This window comes from Microcaecilia unicolor, chromosome 1 (assembly GCF_901765095.1).
Source record: "Microcaecilia unicolor chromosome 1, aMicUni1.1, whole genome shotgun sequence".
Classification (NCBI taxonomy): domain Eukaryota; kingdom Metazoa; phylum Chordata; class Amphibia; order Gymnophiona; family Siphonopidae; genus Microcaecilia; species Microcaecilia unicolor.
This window is the reverse complement of record NC_044031.1, coordinates 390868326-390883552: the sequence shown is the minus strand read 5'-3', so window position 1 is coordinate 390883552 and position 15227 is coordinate 390868326. Positions and strand designations below refer to the sequence as shown.

The 15227-nt window shown below is 44.5% G+C and overlaps 1 protein-coding gene across 1 annotated transcript in view; it reads left to right on the top strand.

Moving 5' to 3' along the window:
- The window catches only part of LOC115482196 (receptor-interacting serine/threonine-protein kinase 1-like), a 55513-nt gene that overhangs the window by 17239 nt on the left and 23047 nt on the right, over positions 1-15227 (top strand). The window contains exons 2-3 of the mRNA XM_030221846.1: positions 11038-11223; positions 11778-11931. Coding sequence (XP_030077706.1) covers positions 11072-11223; positions 11778-11931 — 306 coding nt within the window. The 5' untranslated portion in view covers positions 11038-11071. The remainder of the gene's footprint in view (positions 1-11037; positions 11224-11777; positions 11932-15227) is intronic.

The window sequence follows — 15227 nt, the reverse complement described above, 5'->3', positions numbered from 1 at the left end:
GCCAGGTGTTAAAGTCAGAGATGGCACCAGTCTCGACAGCCAGAGGCAAGGCAAGGCTCGACCAGCAGAGCCAGAGTTGTCTCAGCAGTTGGAGACGGAGGAAGGTTAGACCGCCAGATACAGGGTAAAGCTCCACAACCTGAGGTGTAGCCATTCTTGACTCCCAGAAACGGAGCAAAGTGCCACATTCCAAAATGGTAGCCAACACTATAAGGAGCTACGGCGAAAGGCCGGGCTCCAGGAATCGAGAAAGGCACGGAAACCATAGACTGACCTCTGGACGATATCCGAAAATGGAGCGTGGCATGACTCCAGCAGACGGAGCCAGTCCTGACTTTCAATGATGATGGAGCAAGACTCTATATCCAGAGAAGGAGCAAGACCCAGCATCCCAAGATGGCGCACAGTTCTGCAGCCAAAACCAGAACGAAACCCGGTAATGGAGCAAGGCCACCAACTGGAGACTGGACAAGTCCTGACCGCCAGAGACAGGGCCAGTACCAATACCCAGATATGGAGCCCTGCGCCCCCGGAGTCAGTCCTCACCTGGACAGACAGCAGAAGTCTCGACCCCCAGAGACAAATCAAGGCTCAACAGCCAGAAACTGAGCAAGACTCGATGTGCAGAGAGGGTGCAAAGCGCGATGGCCTGAGGGAGCCTGGCGCCACATCCCAAACTAGAGCCAGGCCCGACCTATAGACGGAGCTGGCCATGACGCCTCCAGGATCAAGGCTCAACATTGGAGCAAGACTAGACCTCCAGAGATGGAGAAAGGTGGCGTAGGGAAACCAGAAAAGGCCAATTGACCCCATCCTGCAAGGACCTAGACCCCGTCTAGAGGGGCCACCCCTGAAACCCTCCTTCAGTCATGCAAGGCTACTGAAAACAGATCTTTTCAAGAAGGCATACCACAAACATCCATCTTAAATACTAAATAACAACGCTACACACGATCTATACATAACCGATCTTTTACCTCATGACTGATCACCTCTTTGATATTCATGATCAAGCATTACCACTTCAACCTTATGCTGAACAGGAACTCTCTATAATCGATGACCTAAAGTATATTACAATCCAATTTATATAATCCAACTCTCTATAATCGATGACCTAATGTATGTTACAATCCAACTTATTCTCAGAAACTTCATGCAAGACCATAATTTATTTTCTTTACCATGTAAATATGCACATGCATGATATATACAGTGAAACCTCGGTTTTCGTCGATAATTCGTCCGAAATCTATCGACGAAAACTGAGGCAACAAGTAATTTTTTATTAAAAATGAATAAACAAGACAAGTGTATAGAATAAATGAACATTTAACATGGCATTTACCTTTCTGAAGACTCTTCTTGGTGTATGGAAGATGGAGAGAGAGGAGCAGAGATTATTGTTTGGAAGGAGGATCCCCCTCCATAAGGACACTATCTGGGGGGGGTCACTTCCCCTCTTGTTCTTTTGCCACTAGGACCAGCTTCTGGGGGAGGGTCACTTCCCCTCTTGTTCTTTTGCCACTAGGACCAGCTTCTGGGGGGGTCAGTTCCCTTCTTGTTCTTTTGCCACTATGACCAGCTTCTGGGGGGGGGGGTCACTTCCTCTCTTGTTCGTTTGCCACTAGGACCAGCTTCTGGGGGGGGGGGGTCACTTCCCTTCTTGTTCTTTTGCCACTAGGACCAGCTTCAGAGTCTGTGGACCCATGCCTCTTTAAGATTCCCCTAAAATGGGGCAACACATTATCATTGATAAAGTTACAGACACGGCTTGCAACTGCTTTGTCTGGGTAATTTTTCTCCACAAACACCTGTACTTTACTCCACATGGAGAGGATGTCCTTAATCTCTGAAGAAGGCACATTCTCTACTGTTTCTTCCTCATTATCCGAAGCAACTTCTTCATCTGCCGTCTGTTGCACTTCTAGTTGAAGGTCTTGCAGCTCTTCAGTGGTGAGTTCTTCTCTGTGGTCATCCACCAACTCTTCCACATCCTTACCACTCACCTCCAAACCCATGGAATTACCTAAATGAACAATTGACTGCACAACATGTGTAGGGTCATCAGGTGAAGGATCTAACCCTTCTAAGTACATAAGTAATGCCATTGTGGGAAAAGACCAAGGGTCCATCGAGCCCAGCATCCTGTCCACGACAGCGGCCAATCCAGGCCAAGGGCACCTGGCAAGCTTCCCAACGTACAAACATTCTATACATGTTATTCCCGGAATTGTGGATTTTTCCCAAGTCCATTTAGTAGCGGTTTATGGACTTGTCCTTTAGGAAACCGTCCAACCCCTTTTTAAACTCTGCTAAGCTAACTGCCTCCACCACTTTCTCCGGCAACGAATTCCAGAGTTTAATTATACGTTGGGTGAAGAAAAATCTCTCTCATGCACACATCCTGGCCATAATTTCTTCCATCCACAATTTATCGTCCAGGATGTCACTCACTGCCAAGCCTTATCTATGAGGCTGATGCAGTTGAGAATGTTGAAATGGTTTTTCCAGAACTCTCTTAAGGACAATTCTGTATCTGATGTCACCTCAAAGCACCTTTGAAACAATGCTTTTGTGTACAGTTTCTTGAAATTGGAAATGACATTCTGGTCCATGGGCTGGATGAGTGGTGTGGTATTAGGGGGCAAGAACTTCAGTGATAAAACTGAACTGCTCTAACAGTGCATCTTCCAAACCTGGAGGATGTTAAAGAGCATTGTCCATTAATAGGAGGCACTTAAGGGGCAAATGATTTTCCTGGAGGTATTTTTTCACACTTGGGCCAAACACTTCATTCATCCACTCAATGAAAATTGCCCTCGTGACCCATGTTTTCATGTTTGCTCTCCACATCACACACAGTTTACTTTTGATCACATTGTTTCTGCTGAATACTCTAGGAGTTTCTGAATGGTACACCAGTAAGGGCTTCACTTTACAATCACCACTAGCATTACCACACAACAGAAGAGTAAACCTATCTTTCATAGGCTTATGTCCTGGCAGTGCCGTTTCCTCCTGTGTAATGAACGTTCGCTTTGGCATTTTCTTCCAAAATGGGCCAGTTTCATCACAGTTGAAGACTTGTTGGGGGATGAATCCTTCAGCCTCTAAGTAATCTTTGAATTCAGACACAAATTTTTCAGCACCAGACTTGTCCGAACTCGCAGCTTCTCCGTGCCTAGTAACACTGTGTATGCCAGTGCGCCTCTTGAATTTTTCGAACCAGCCTCTGCTGGCCTTAAAATCACTTAGTGAAGTAGCACTCGTCCCAGGCATTTTCTTTATGAGATCGGCATACAGCAGTCTGGCCTTTTCACATATGATGGCCTCAGAAACAGAATCGCCATCTAACTGTTTTTGATTGATCCAAATTAATAATAACTGTTCCACATCTTCAATTGTTTGTGATCTCTTTTGTTATCGCATTCACACCTTTTGCTACTTTTGCCTCCTTTATTGCTTCCTTTTTTGCAACGATTGAACTTATCGTGGATAGTCACTTCCCGTACATGCAGGCGATTTCAGCAATCTTAATTCCACTCTCGTATTTTTCAATGATTTCCTTCTTCAACTCAATCGTGTTCCTGTCCTTGTTCTTTGAAGGACTGCTGCCCATAGAAACTTTTTTGGGTCCCATGATGAGAGCAGGCAGGGACTTTGATACAGGCACTCAACCAGCTGTAGTAGTATTGTGACAAAACGACGAAATTTGGGTCCTAATACCAGCAGGGACTTTGATACAGGCACTCAACCAGCAGCAGCAGTATTGTGGCAAAACGAAGAAATTTGGGTCCTTATGTACCTGCAGGGACTTTGAGACAGGCACTCAACCAGCAGCAGCAGTATTGTGGCAAAACGAAGAAATTTGGGTCCTTATGTTCCTGCAGGGACTTTGATACAGGCACTCAACCAGCAGCAAGCAGTATTGTGGCAAAACGAAGAAATTTGGGTCCTTATGTACCTGCAGGGACTTTGATACAGGCACTCAACCAGCAGCAAGCAGTATTGTGGCAAAACGAAGAAATTTGGGTCCTTATGTACCTGCAGGGACTTTGATACAGGCACTCAACCAGCAGCAAGCAGTATTGTGGCAAAACGAAGAAATTTGGGTCCTTATGTACCTGCAGGGACTTTGATACAGGCACTCAACCAGCAGCAAGCAGTATTGTGGCAAAACGAAGAAATTTGGGTCCTTATATACCTGCAAGGACTTTGATACAGGCACTCAACCAGCAGCAAGCAGTATTGTGGCAAAACGAAGAAATTTGGGTCCGAAAACAGCAACAGTGTGATCCCACAACTGGAAACAACGCCCCAGAAGAACGACACGTGAGAACGCAAGATTAGCTGCGTGGTCACGCCAACGAAATCCAAGGCGATCGACGAAAACCGAGACAAAATGTTCGCGAAAAAAATCGACGAAAACCGAGGTTTCACTGTATATATACCATGATCTGTTCCATGTACATAAGTAATGCCACACTGGGAAAAGACCAAAGGTCCATCGAGCCCAGCATCCTGTCCACGACAGCGGCCAATCCAGGCCAAGGGCACCTGGCAAGCTTCCCAAATGTACAAACATTCTATACATGTTATTCCTGGAATTTTGGAGTTTTCCAAGTCCGTTTAGTAGCGGTTTATGGACTTGTCCTTTAGGAAACCGTCCACTCTGCTAAGCTAACCGCCTTCACCACTTTCTCCGGCAACGAATTCCAGAGTTTAATTACACGTTGGGCGAAGAAAAATTTTCTCCGATTTGTTTTAAATTTACTACACTGTAGTTTCATCGCATGCCCCCTAGTCCTAGTATTTTTGGAAAGCGTGAACAGACGCTTCACATCCACCTGTTCCACTCCACTCATTATTTTATATACCTCTATCATGTCTCCCCTCAGCCGTCTCTTCTCCAAGCGGTATAGCCCTAGCCTCCTTAGTCTTTCTTCATAGGGAAGTCGTCCCATCCCCGCTATCATTTTAGTCGCCCTTCGCTGCACCTTTGCCAATTCCACTATATCTTTCTTGAGATGCGGCGACCAGAATTGAACACAATACTCAAGGTGCGGTCGCACCATGGAGCGATACAACGGCATTATAACATCCTCACATCTGTTTTCCATACCTTTCCTAATAATACCCAACATTCTATTCGCTTTCTTAGCCGCAGCAGCACACTGAGCAGAAGGTGTCAGTGTATTATCGACGACACCCAGATCCCTTTCTTGAACAATAACTCCTAACGTGGAACCTTGCATGACGTAGCTATAATTCGGGTTCTTTTTTCCCCACATGCATCACCTTGCACTTGCTCACATTAAACATCATCTGCCATTTAGCCGCCCAGTCTCCCAGTCTCGTAAGGTCCTCTTGTAAGTTTTCACAATCCTGTCGCGATTTAACGACTTTGAATAACTTTGTGTCATCAGCAAATTTAATTACCTCGCTAGTTACTCCCATCTCTAAATCATTTATAAATATATTAAAAAGCAGCGGTCCTAGCACGGACCCCTGAGGAACCCCACTAACTACCCTTCTCAATTGTGAATACTGCCCATTTAACCCCACTCTCTGTTTCCTATCCTTCAACCAGTTTTTAATCCACAATAGGACATTTCCTCCTATCCCATGTATGCCATGTTCCATGTATGTTACCATATATGTATGCACCTTAATGCAATACCATTTGTAATTCTGCTACCCGGAAATGGCAACTGCCATTATGGCAAATGTAAGCCACATTGAGCCTACAAATTGGTGGGAAAATGTGGGATACAAATGCTACAAATAAATAGTAAGAGAGAATGAAATCAAATATGTTCCATTGGAAACAGCTTCTAATATAATGGACAAGCCAGCCTTGAACCTGTGACCTTCAGTTTGAAAACCAGCCACCTTCCATAAAAAAAGCTATTTTTATGTAAAAACTGCACCCGGAGAAAATGCCACCCTGTCAGCACAGAGGATGCAAGATTAACATGGAGACCAAGAGAAATCTGGGAGGAGTGCACTAATCTCGGCAAGTAACTCAAAATGTAACATTTCTCCCAGAAACATGGAGTCAACAGGAGTAAGCCTGACTCTAACTAAACACCATCTTTACTGCCATGCTATGAGAAAGGTACGAGTGAAAAACCTAGAGTAGAACCAGGTCGCCAAACTGTGAGGGCAAATAAACTGCTAGTCTAGGAAAGCAGAATCACAGAGATGGCCTCTAATGCGACTATTTATTTATTTATAGCATTTATATCCCACATTTTCCCACCCAAGGGCAGGCCCAATGTGGCTTACAGAAATTTACAAAAAGCATACATCAGTTCTACAACAAACAGTCAACGGCATTGTAGTGAAAGAGGCTAGTGAGGTGGGGAAATGTGGACTATGTAGAAAGCGGTAAATAAACAGACCTGCTTCAGGATGTTACCAGGGTGCATAGCTGCTAGGCAGATGACAGGAGCTCAATGGCCAGGCCTCTGGTTCCCCGGACCTCAGGTGCAATCGCTGCCTGTAAAGGGAAGCCTTAGAAAAGGGAAAACTGCTCACAGTACCATCTACATTGGACTTACCCCATGTGGTTTTTTTTATGTTTTTTTTACACAAATGCCATCCTTCTAATACTGCTGTTCGAAAAACTGCTTAGTGCCACAGCAACAGCGGCATAGGACTCAAAACCCTGGAAGCTGGGAGTATACACTCCCGTCAAAGACCACACCTGCTTATAAAGCAGGAACCAACACTTTCAAAGATATGTATAATCTCAACTGGGACAAAGAATAATGAGAGAGAGAGAGCTTGTGGAGGCCCAGTGGCCTAACTGGAGCAAGGCTGAGAGTGCCTCTACTCTTCCCTAGATACCTGAACTGTAGCATATATGAGCTAACCAAAACAGAAAGCTCAACAAGGCATAGAGCTGACTTGGAGAGTCCCTGGGTGCCTGTGAGGGCAGAGCAACCCAAATGCAGCCACAGCCCTTGGAAGTGAAGTTTAAACACCCAACCACAGCACAATACCAATATCTGAAAGCAGGTATAAGTGGGGAAAAGTGATATCGCGATAATCTGTCTAATTGGTTCAGATTCCAAACCGAAGTCCAGCAGAAGTAGGCCAAACCCATGGGGCAATTGCCCCTCCAGCTTGGATCCGTGCAGGGGACAAGACTTACAGGGCCATAAAAAAAAATACTGGCCCTTACCACCGCACTCCTATACAGCACAGTAAGAGTGCTGAGTAACGCCTCCGACTGAAATACAGTAAGGAGAATTCATCAGCTAACGCTGGACTGCTGAAAGTGCTTAAAGAACAGTCCCAAAAGTAAGCAGCTAAGCTCCAGGAAGGCTAGGGGAGCGAACGGAAAGGTCCTATTAAGGCACCACTTTTCAGCCTGTTCAGTAAGTTTTGTAAGTGCTCAACCATTATCCCCTTCCTTCCCAGCAGGACCACATCATAGCGAACAAGCACCCCACCAGGCACAGCTGAAGCACGGGAATCCAGGTCGGAGGCCCAACCTACCAAACTGATCCTGAGCACTTCTGGGGAAATCATCACTTTTCAGGGAGCACGTTCCCTGGCAAGTGCCACGGGAGCCAAACGAACAGCTCCCACCAGGGTAAGAAATAAACACTCACCATGTTACGCAAGGCAGAAACATAATGCCAATGCCTGTCGCGCACAGCACAAAGCTGTTACTTTTGCTTTTATATCGCTCTGCTGCTACTTTTTTTAGGCAGGAGTGTCAGGAAGCAGAGGATCAGAGCGCTGAAATTCTACAAGGGCCTGGAGACAGGGAAGGGGTAGAGGAAAGATCTGGCACCACCAGGTGTACCCTGTACTGGTCAAGCACAGCCATGAGCCCCTAGCTCAACTAAACCTGAGGGAACAGGCTAGGACCAAGCCTCAATTCAGAGATCTGCACAGGATATGTCCATCCACCTGCTGAGATAGAATACTGAAAGTGAGGCTGCTGCACAGTATCCTTTATGGCAGAGCTCTGGTGTTCTCTCTATCTGCACCTGCTGGTAGAGGGACATAAACCACTCATCTGTGGATTGATCTGTAGGAAGTATGGAAGAAAATAATTTTCCTAAGGGGTTCCTAGTCATGTCTAAGGACTTGATACAAGAACTCTCTCTTTATGACTGATTGACTTTTATCCTTTTTTTAAAATTGTTGTTTTGCTAAATATTTAATCCTGTACTTACTTATTTTGAGGGAAATTACCAATAAAATTGTTATTACTTACTTAACAATACCCCAGCAGTGTGGGCTGGCATTTTTCCACAGTTTAAATGCTTTTTACTTTCTTGCCACCCCAGATGAGGCCTTAATATGTTTGCCTTCCCAGTGTTGTTGCTACTCCCCTCCCCCCCACCATTTTTTTCCCTTTTTATGTAGTGCCTCTGGGGCTACTCTTACTGGGGGGGGGTGAGAGGCAGGTTGCAAGGGTCTTCACCAAATGTCTAGCGGTAGTTACAGTGTCACTATGCAGACTGGGAGTCCATGTGTTCCCATATCTCGATGACTGGATGGCAAAGAGCACTTCTCCGGAGGGTGCTCAGGAGTCCATGCAAATGATTATTCAGGTCCTTGAGCTGCTAGGGTTTGTTTTAAATTACCTCAAGTCCCGTCTTTGCCCTGTCCAGCTTGTGAGCACTTCTGCCTTGTTCATTGTCCGTGCGCCCATGGGCACTTCTGTCTTGATTTTCTTGTTGCCTTGTTCATAGTCTGTGTGCCTGTGTGCACTTCTGCCTTGTTCATTGTCCGTGCGCCCGTGGACACTTCTGTCTTGATTTCTTGTTTAGGGTGCCTGTGTGCACTTCTGCTTCTGTTCTTCTCTGTTAGTCTGTGTGGGTCAGCTTTGTGTCCAGCCCTGCTTGCTCTAGTCCCCTCTACCTTCAGCTTCAGCCTTAGTTCTGTTGTTTGTCTGGGTGGGTCAGCTTTGTGTCTGCCCTGTTTGTCTTTAGCTTCAGTTCCTATCCTGCTTGTGTCTGCCCTGCAAGCCTTCAGCTTTAGTTCTGACCCTGCTTGTGTCCGCCAGGCCTGTTTGAGAATCCTGAATCCTGTTCCAGTCAAGCTTGTTTAAGAATCCTGTTCCCGCCAAGCTTGTTCCAGTATCCGGTTCCAGCCAAGCCAAGTTTGTTCCAGAATCCGGTTCCAGCCAAGCCAAGTCCGTTCCAGCATCCGGTTCTTGCCTAGCCAAGTCCATTCCAGCCGAGCCAAGTCCGTTCCAGAATCCAGCTCCATCCTTGCTTGTTAGTCCAGTCCTGGTTGGGGGGTTTGTCTCCTGCTGCCACTCGACGACAGTAGGCCAAGGGCTCATATTGTTCCAGAGTCCATGACTGTTTGTTTTGAGCCTGAGACCGTGACAGGACGTCTGTATCATGTCACCCCTGTTTTTCCTTTCCTTCAAGGTATACATGTTCAGGTTGGCAAGTCTCTCCTCGTATGGTTTGCAACGCAAATCCCATACCGTTTTTGTAGCTTTTCTTTGCATTGCTTCCAAAACTGAACACAATACTCCAAGTGGGACCTCACCAACGATTTGTAGAGGGGCATCAACACCTCCTTTCGTCTGCTGGTTATACCCCTCTCTATGCAGCCTAGCATCCTTCTGGCCACGGCCGTCGCCTTCTCACATTGTTTCGTTACCTTCAGATCCTCAGACACCAACACCCCAAGGTCTCTCTCCTCAGTAGAGCTTAATAATCTCTCTTATCCTTTTCGGTATCTCACTTTTGGGTTTCTGTACCCCAAGTGCATCACTCTGCGCTTCTTGGCATTAAATGTTTACTAAACCAAAAAACACCAAAGATCAACAAATGTTGTATACCCATAAATTTAAAAAATGTTTTTTTAAATAATTTTTTCTCAGATCTAGTGCATCATGATTATTGGAGAAGCTAGATTAGCTGCGTGGTCACGCCGACGAAATCCGAGGTGATCGACGAAAACTGAGACAAAATTTTCGTGAAAAAAATCGACGATAACCGAAACCGACGAAATCCGAAGTCAACGAAAACCAAGGTTTCACTGTAATAATAAACAGTACTGTACATGTGTTTATCAGATGTCAAGCTTCTTTGGGTCACAACGGTTAAGTGCATACTCTGGTTAACTGCATGTATTTCTTTGGTCCCAGACCCTTGCACTTAAGCTGATTGCACTGTATATATATATATAAACCCCGCTAAGCTAACCGCCTTTAACGAATTCCAGAGTTTAATTACACTTTGAGTGAATAAAAATTTTCTCCGATTCGTTTTAAATGTACTACTTTGTAATTTCATCACATGCCCCCTAGTCCTAGTATTTTTGGAAAGAGTAAGCAAACGATTCACATCTACCCGTTCCACTCCACTCATTATTTTATAGACCTCTATCATATCTCCTCTCAAGCCGTCTTTTCTCCAAGCTGAAGAGCCCTAGATGCTTCAGCCTTTCTTCATAAGGAGGTCGTCCCATCCCCTCATTTACATCGCTCTTCTGTACCTTTCCAATTCCACTATATCATTTTGAGATGCAGTGACTAGAACTGCACACAATATTCAAGATGCGGTCGTACCATGGAGCAATACAAAGGCATTATAACGTCCTCATTTTTGTTTTCCATTCCTTTCCTAATAATACCTAACATTCTATTTGCTTTCTTAGCAGCCACCGCACACTGAGCAGAGGGTTTCAACATATCAGTGATGACACCTAGATCCCTTTCCTTGTCGGTGACTCCTAATGTGGAACCTTGCATCATGTAGCTATAGTTCGGGTTCCTCTTTCCCACATGCATCACTTTGCAATTGCTCACATTAAACATCATCTGCCATTTAGTCGCCCAATCTCCCAATCTCATAAGGTCCTCTTCTAATTTTTCACAATCCTCTTGTGATTTAACAACTTTGAATAACTTTGTGTCTGCAAATTTAACTTTAATTCCACCATTATTGGTAAAACACAATGAAAAAAGTGTCAATTCTGGGTGGAACTTCATGTTTATAAATCTGCTGTTAACCTCCCTTTATTTTTATTTATCTGAATCCTTTTCAGGTTCACCTGAGGGATATTCTTCGAAGCTGGAAAGATGCCATTGGATGATATCCGGATGAGCAGTGGTGACCTGCTGGACAAGGAGCCACTAGATGCGGGAGGCTTTGGAATGGTGTTTTTATGTTGTCACAGAAGGCATGGATTGGTGGTCCTGAAAACGGTCTACACCGGGCCCCAGCGCACTGAGTAAGTTGGCAGCCTCAGAGAGCCCAATTATTGGACAGCCATGGGAATGGGACCCGATTTATTCTCTCACCCTTACATATGATCCCTCAAGAGAAGGACCATGAGGCACACTGGCAGATCAGTAAGGGGAAGCTTGCACTATCAGTGCCCACTTTGTACCTTTTATATGTACAAGTACAGGATTTCCATTTATAGTGCTGTCAACCTTGTACCACAGCTAAATAAAAGGTAAGGGATAGGTACAGCTGCCTAAGGGCAGAACCCCTCAAGGCAAGGGCAGAAAATGATTGAAATGTGAATGTGGGCTGACAGTAGATGAAAAGCGAGGAAGTGCTTAGCTCCTCCTCCCATCCAAGTTTTGGGGAGGACAAAATGCAGACAGACTTTGAGAACTTTTTAATAATTTTTTTTCCAAGATGCCACGTGTTGGAAATCATAAAAATGTTAAGGTAGTCTGTTGTATCATACCATCTTTGATTTTTAACATGTGACATGCCTCTTTCCAGTCTGAAATGTAAGTTCTGCTTTATATTGCCTTTATTTTTTTTCTATAGATTTAATGCTTCTCTTCTTGAGGAAGGTAAAATTATGCACAGACTGGACCACAGTCGGGTTGTAAAGCTGTTAGGCCTGATATTAGAGGATGGCAACTACTCTTTGGTGATGGAATATATGAAGAAGGGAAACTTAATGAATGTGCTGCAAGCAGTAAGTAGTGAAAATGGAGACATATTTCACAAGGGGCTGTGTTAGATTCATCTTCATGTGTGCAATGATCTATATATATAAAAGGCAAGACCAACGTTCTATGAAGCCTCCAGCCGGAAGTGTGAAGCGTCAGAGATATCCGGTTTCCCCATGAGTGAAGGAAAACAGCACAGCACGAAATCTCACACAGTGAAGGACTCAGAGGGGGGAGGGGAGAGAGATGCCCTCACTCTCTCTGTAACAAAAACACAGAACAGCAGGACACTTAACACTGAAGGACTGGACTCGGAGGGGGGAGGGGGAGGGAGAGAGGGCAGGAACACACACTCCCACATGCACAATCTGAAGAAAACCTTGCTAGCCCCCGTTTCATTTGCATCAGAAACGGGGCTTTTTTACTAGTGATTTACTATTTGTTTGATGTACACTTGACTACTTTTTTGTTTTTAACTGAGAATCATCTTTGTTGATACAGCAACATTTATTTAGTTACTAGTAAAAAAGGCCCGTTTCTTAACTCAATGAAACGGGCGCTAGCAATGTAATGAGTTCCTGCCATTAATGTTTCCACGGTTGTATTCTGAATATAATTGTTGTTTACATGTGTAAGATTTCTTTATATACAATAGTTTTTGTGTAAATTGTGTTACAATGTGGTAAAAGTTTTCCTTGTTCAGGCCCTTCAATCAGTTTAACAATCACATCAGAAGAGCTCCTTACTCCTGAGAATGCAACATACAGTTGCCCATGTGAGAGACTGAGAGTGACAGTGGGGCTCATTTTCAAAGCACTTAGCCTCCCAAAGTTCCATAGAAACCTATGGAACTTAGCCTCCCAAAGTGCTTTGAAAATATGCCTCAGTGTGTTTTACAAACAGTGCAAGTGAGAGATACACAGAGTGATTGTGTGTGTGTGCGCGCGCGTGTGGTGTGTGTGTGTGCGTGTGGTGTGTGTGATGTGTGAGAGTGACAAAGTGATTAAATGTTTGTCTTCCCTTCCGTTCTGTGCACTTGCCTCCACTGATGTTCGTACCTCCCTGTATATGATTGATTGTTGGAGATTCAATCCACTCCACTTCCCTCCTCCAAATTCCATTCTGTCTGATTGGTTGTTCGTTCCTGTGATGTCGCGTTTGTTTGCTTGGCAACTATGCAGCGTTCCGTTTCCTCGACATGAGGGCGGGGACAGTGAGAGCCAATGAAACGCTGAATGACAGACTTACGAACCCTACAGTGCCACGGAGTCAGCGTCAGAATGTTGGAGGTGCTTTTTATTATATAGGATGTTTCATGCTGGCTGTATTAACTTTGTTTCCATTATATAAGTACATAAGTAATGCCATACTGGGAAAAGACCAAGGGTCCATCGAGCCCAGCATCCTGTCCACGACAGCGGCCAATCCAGGCCAAGGGCACCTGGCAAGCTTCCCAAACGTACAAACATTCTATACATGTTATTCCTGGAATTGTGGATTTTTCCCCAGTCCATTTAGTAGCGGTTTATGGACTTGTCCTTTAGGAAACCGTCCAACTCCTTTTTAAACTCTGCTAATCTAACCGCCTTCACCACTTTCTCCAGCAACGAATTCCAGAGTTTAATTATACGTTGGGTGAAGAAAACTTTTCTCCGATTTGTTTTAAATTTACTACACTGTAGTTTCATCGCATGCCCCCTAGTCCTAGTATTTTTGGAAAGCGTGAACAGACGCTTCACATCCACCTGTTCCACTCCACTCATTATTTTATATACCTCTATCATGTCTCCCCTCAGCCGTCTCTTCTCCAAGCTGAATAGCCCTAGCCTCCTTAATCTTTCTTCATAGGGAAGTCGTCCCATCCCCGCTATCATTTTAGTCGCCCTTCTCTGCACCTTTTCCAATTCTACTATATCTTTCTTGAGATGCGGCGACCAGAATTGAACACAATACTCAAGGTGCGGTCGCACCATGGAGCGATACAACGGCATTATAACATCCTCACACCTGTTTTCCATACCTTTCCTAATAATACCCAACATTCTAATCGCTTTCCTAGCCGCAGCAGCAGGTTTGAGTCAGGCACAGGAGTGGGTGACTGCATCCAGAAGTGTAGAGATGAAACTGCTCTCCTAGCTCAGGGTTCTGAGGATGCAAGCTCCTGCCAGTAATTTTCTTGCCTAAGTTTTCTGCCCAGAGCCCATTATTTTCTTGAACATTTGTTGTTTTGAGTTTTTTGCGTGGGTGTGTGTGGGGGGGGGGGGGGGGGATTATGACATTTCTCCTCTTAATATCAGCTAGACACTGCAGATGATGGTGCACCACTCATTTCCCAGCTGATACAACAGAGAGATGATATGGCTAATAGCCATTATTGATGTCACATACAAAAAAAACTTCAGTTGGCCCACAATAATTCTGGTTGCTCCTGTGGGCCTTTGCAGTACATCAAACATGCCTAAGTTCAGCTCTTGGGCCCCGATGCTCAAAACTCTGGTGCTATTCCAAATAGCGCTGTAAAAATACCGCTAGAACAGTGCAGAATAATGACCTAGTGCTCAACACTAATGATATGCAAATATAGGCGCGTTTTTAGCATTGAGCATTAAGGAGTTCGGCAGGAGGAGTGTGCTTTGGCGTGGGAGGATTGTGCTTGACGCATGCACAGAAGAGCTCCAGTAAGCTTGGCTGCTGTGTGCATGCACTTTGTAAAACCCGAATGTGAAGCACACTCTGACATCTGTTTTCTGCTGCCTAAATATAAGCGTTTTTTTTGTTTGTTTGTTTTTTTAGCTTGGATGCTTATATTTAGACACAGGAAATGGATACTAATGCGCAGTTTCACTGAGCATCTTTCTTTTTTTTTTTTTTTTTTAATATTCCAACGTTTTATTGAAAACAGTATAAAAGAATTAGATACGTCAGCACAAATTTGTCTCAACATACAAAAGTAAAATAAACGACTTTACAATGACAAGCAAACTACTCAAACTGCTTTCAAGTTATTCCCTTATTTTGTCCCTCTTCCCACCCATCCCTTACAATAGCAACTGTTCTCCTACAGCTCATTACTCCAAACCACATAAACAACATTATCTCTAATATAGTAAAATTAGATAATGGACATTACACCTGTCATCAATGCTTGTACTGTCAATATGCATTGCAAGTTAAGGAAATTCAAATTCCCTATTCTTCTGGTAAAAAAATATGTATTGCAAGGAAGAACGGATTGTAATTCATCCAATTGTATATATGGCATCCGTTGTCCATGTGGTCTTTGGTATATTGGCCAGACCACACGGAAAATTAAACGGGTAGC